At 39.6% G+C, this 4,756-nt stretch overlaps 1 protein-coding gene across 2 annotated transcripts in view; it reads left to right on the top strand.

Annotated features, from left to right (window-relative positions):
* Positions 1-2,667, top strand: part of golm2 (golgi membrane protein 2) — a 16,922-nt gene extending 14,255 nt beyond the window's left edge. The window contains exons 9-10 of one of the 2 annotated variants that reach the window (XM_016571708.1): positions 575-742; positions 2,156-2,667. In XM_016571708.1, coding sequence (XP_016427194.1) covers positions 575-742; positions 2,156-2,232 — 245 coding nt within the window. In that variant the 3' untranslated portion in view covers positions 2,233-2,667. The remainder of the gene's footprint in view (positions 1-574; positions 743-2,155) is intronic. The other variant, XM_016571709.1, reaches the window with a different exon arrangement.
* The last annotated feature ends 2,089 nt before the right edge of the window (positions 2,668-4,756 follow it).

The following is a 4,756-nucleotide window of genomic DNA, read 5'->3' on the forward strand; positions in this document are numbered from 1 at the left end:
AAAATGAAAATTCTGTCATTAATTACTCACCCTCATGTCGTTTCAAACCCGTAAAGCCTGTGTTATACTTTCCGCGTGCGCAATCCGGACGCGTACACGGACAGCGCGGACGCGGACTACTTGTATTTATACTTCCGAAAGCATACGCTGTGTTCCATACATGCGTAGTAGATCGGCATGAACAATAAACACACATGTGAACAAAGAATTGCCCAGAGTTATTGCACATCTGGCTGTCTTTATATTGTTTTATCGACGGATTGTACAGGTTCGAGTAGCAATGGGCTTCTTCACACAGACTGCGTATGCGCAGTAACCTACTGACAAGTCTACGGACAAGTACGCGCGGTCACAAAAAATGGGAGGCACGCGGATGTCCGCTCAGAGCCTCCGCGCACACTCCGATGACGAAGCAGACCCTAGCGGAGACGCGGAAAGTATAACACAGGCTTTTCTGTGCTTTCTTTTACTATTCCCTTAATGTCCTTCTTTCCTTGTCTTTTACTACTTTCAAATTTTGCTCGTTCCTTTCTTTCTCTCTCTTTCCTGATGGGGCCCTTCTCTGCCTCTGCAGGCCGTTTCTTTGATGAAAATGAGTCCCCTGTAGATCCGCAACACGGCAATAAGCTGGCGGACTATAACGGGGATGATGGCAACGTGGGTGAGTATGAGGCGGACAAGCAGGCCGAGCTGGCCTACAATGAGGAAGAGGATGGTGATGGTGGGGAGGAAGACGTCCAAGGTGAGCCAGGGGGAATGCGACTGCTTTGCTATTCCGTCTCCTCTCCCCCTCCCTTGTGCTGTTGCTGTGCTGCTAAATTAAGCTGCTGGTTCAGTCATCATGAGCTCACAGCATACTGAAGTACCGTCAGCTGGTTTGGCCTAATGCTTGAAAGGCTTGTGGAAGGGGTCAATAGAGGAGGAAGCCCTCACCTCAGTGTGCTGAGAGCATGTGTTAATGAGAAAGTTGTGAATGTGAGCTACTTAACCTTAAACGGGTCATATGACGTTGCTAAAAAGAACATTATGTTGTGTATTTGGTGTACTGCAATGTGTTTATGCGGTTTAACAACTCGGGATATTGGTTTATTTCGCGTCAGAGCGTCAGGCACGTTTATAAACCGAATAACTTAAGTAATTTGTGGATTAGTGCGTACTGGATGTGGTTATGAGACTGAACCTTCTCTCCCAGCATGCCTCATTCCAGTCATTGTCTTTACTAATCAGCGTGTTTGTGTGTAGAGTTATTGTGTTTTCAGTGCATGTGAAAGCCATAACACCTGTGTTAAATCCATTTCACTAGGGTTTTGATATTGTAAATGAGTTTTTTTGAAACCCGTGTTGTTTAGCTGTGTAGACTGGGCCATCTTTTTGCATCTTGCCAATTTTTGCATTGGTATCACTTAACACTTGTGACAGTTGTAAACCCTATGTCTCTTAGGCCATGTTCACAATGCAAAGTCTAGGGACTGACAACCTCATGTAAGTGCAAGAATTAATCCTGTAAATTTCGTTCTGTGTGTGTGTATACCATGGTTGATATTAGAGCTGCACGATATTTCCTCATAACCAGTATATTTGCGATAACTGAACAATTTAGTAATGTTACGTTTTCTGGTTGATTAACTATATATCACCAAGTTGAGAGTTGGTAGTATTTACATATGGTTTATTTGTTTAATTGATTTTAAATGACATTCTCAGATTTGACATTATATTTTTTAATGTAATGCTACAGTAAAATTCTGTTGTGCACTTTCAGAAGTTATGATATATATATATATATGTATATATAATATGTCATATATGAATATTTATATATAAATATGAATATGCATTACATATATTTCTTAAATATATACATGCATGTGTGTGTATTTATATACAGTGTATACATATAAATATACACAGTACACACATATATTATGTAAACACATACTTTTATTTTGGAAGTGATTAACCCTAATTTACAGGATTCACACATTTAAATGTGGTTGTCACTCCCAAAAATTGTGCAATGTGTATGTGGCCTTAGTAGCTTTCACTGTTTCTAGGCATATTTTTCTTTACCCATGAAAGTTACGCGAGTTAGTTAGTCAGCCATTGTTGTGATTGATCACTGAATTGTAATTATCTCTGTTGTTGTATCTTTCAGACGATGAAGATCGGGAGGCTCCAGGTGAAAGGGCTGTGGATTATGGAAAGCGACATCAAGCCATTGATGTCCTGTAGTTCAATCCCTCACAAATCCTTTGTGTTGAGCTTTGGATGTTTCTGACAATAAAGTAGCCAAGCCAGGAAAATGAACTTTGGATTTCACCTGCGATTTTGGTATAATGATTGGAGACATTCAGACTATTCAAACTATTTCATTGTCTTCAGAGAGGAATGAGTTTCAGCGGTTACAGCTGTGAAATCAGTTACTGCAGATGAGTGTTTTATTCAACTTAAATATGACAGTGATTTCATAATCTGCTGCAAATGTTTGCTTGCACATGACCTGATTTGAGAGTATTGTTTTCATGGTGTTTTTTTGCCCCCATCTTTAGCACAGGTGTATCAGAATTGGGAGTTGGACCTATTATTTTGTACAAATGTCTTTTTTTTTTCTTTTGGATAATAAAATAACTTCTCCAGGGATTGGAGGACACAACTGTGAATAGATAATACTGAAGTAATATTTCTCTGTTAGATTCACAAAGTGGAACATATTGATACTACTGGTGAAAAGGACCTCTACAACACCAACACCAGTTTTCCTTCATTTTTTGTTTAAGAACTGCTGAAAAGCATAATCTCCCTTTAGCTTTTTGGACAACTGTTGCCTAAGTGTAAACTATGGGAAGATGCAGTTAAGTTGCTGTTCAACTTTTTAATCTCTCTGGTACACAATGACACTGATTGGGCAGACAGGGTTTTTTTTTTTTTTTTGGAACTACTGTTTCTAATTCTGAAGGAGCACTTAGAAGTGCACATGGAGTCTTGTAAGGACATTGTTGCATGCAAAAGGCAGCCTTTGTAAATCAGCCTGTAGATCATCAAGAAAATGGAAAAAAAAACAATACTTGGTGCCACAGACTAAACTCATCACAGCTATTGGCCTGCTTCCTTTCTTATATGTATTGTACATCTACAGCTACCAGTAAGGAGGAATCTGTGTGGCAAGGAATGCTGTAAAATTGCTAAACTCTCAAATGAAAATAATGATTATAGACCTAACTGTTTGTGTTTGTTTCATACTCAAGCAAAATTTGGTAGGGTTGGCATACTGAATGTACTCTTATAGCTTGTGATTGTTTTTGAGATCTGTCACATGGGTGTTTGGGCTCTCTTACACAGCTGTGCAGTGCAATCCAAGGATGATTATTAACAAATTGCTCCATATTTCAAATAAACTGGTGCTGTTTTGGGAAAAAGTGCAAATCCTATCACTGTGACTGAAGTACGGAAAGTAGTAGCATCAAGAAGGGCACCCAGAAATCTTCATTAAATTGTCCCAGGCTGTTTTACAAACAAAAATGATTACATTACGGTAACAATAAAAAAAAATTCTGTATAACATTTTACTGTCTGTTTGCATTAAGAACGTTTATGTAAATTTGTACCTATTTGCCTTCATATTTCAAAATATTTTGTTCTAAGACGGGTATCAAACTCAATTCCTGGAGGACCAGAGCCCTGCAGAGTTTAGATTCAACCCTAATTAAACACACCTGATCCAACTAATCAAGTCCTTCAGGCTTATTTGAAAACTACATGGCATGTGTGTTGCAGCAGGGTTGGAACAAAACTCTGCAGGGCTCTTGCCCTCCAGGAATTGAGTTTAACTCCCCTGTTCTAAGACATATAGCTATAGGCCAGTGGTTCTCAAACCTGTCCTGGAGTACCCCCAGGCCTGCACATTTTGTATGTCTCCCTCATCTATCACATCTGATTCAACTCATCAGCTCATTAGTGGAGACTGCAAGACCTGAAGTGGGTGTGTCAGATATAGGGAGACATACAAAATGTGCAGTGCTGGGGGTACTTCATGGAGAGGTTTGAGAACTAGTGCTATAGGGAATGCCTTCGTATCATGATGGCATCTGAAGTAGAATGGGACTAAAATTCACTTCATTCAGGAATATACAGGCATTCCGCCGAAGTGCTTCGTAACGGTATTGCCATGACAACAGAACGTGCCTTTCCTTCTCATCTTATACCCCGTGCGCTCGTTCTATTTTTACTGGCTGCTTGTCGATGTGCTATGCATAAATAAATGCTAGTACACAGTTAAGCTGGATTGAGAAAGCCAACCTGCTGATATTCTATTTAAGATTACTATTGTTTTTGTTGTTATTCTGACTACATTTCTAAATGCATCTCTTAGAGCAGGGGTCTCCAAACTCGGTCCTGGAGGGCTGGTTTCCTGTAGAGTTTTGCTCCATCCCTAATTAAAGGGGTCACATGACATTGCTAAAAAAAGAACATTATTTTGTGTATTTGGTGTAATGAAATGTGTTTATGCGGTTTAAGGATGACAAACAACTAGCACTGCTCAAAACTCGCGTTTGAAAAGTCAGTGGCAAATTCTTTAAATATGAAAACTACTTACAGGCTGTGAGTCAGCATTACTTGCCAGAACACCGGCATTGTAGGCTACTCTCCCAGGAAACAGTCCTTGTCCTCCGTAAAATGCGCTGCACACATCTGAATATTTGGTTTGAAGTGTTCTGGAACAGTGTTGTAAATACAACTTAACCACTGATTTCTAGTT

The sequence above is a fragment of the Sinocyclocheilus rhinocerous genome, unplaced genomic scaffold, assembly GCF_001515625.1.
Source record: "Sinocyclocheilus rhinocerous isolate Xijiao unplaced genomic scaffold, SAMN03320098_v1.1 scaffold591, whole genome shotgun sequence".
NCBI classification, from domain to species: domain Eukaryota; kingdom Metazoa; phylum Chordata; class Actinopteri; order Cypriniformes; family Cyprinidae; genus Sinocyclocheilus; species Sinocyclocheilus rhinocerous.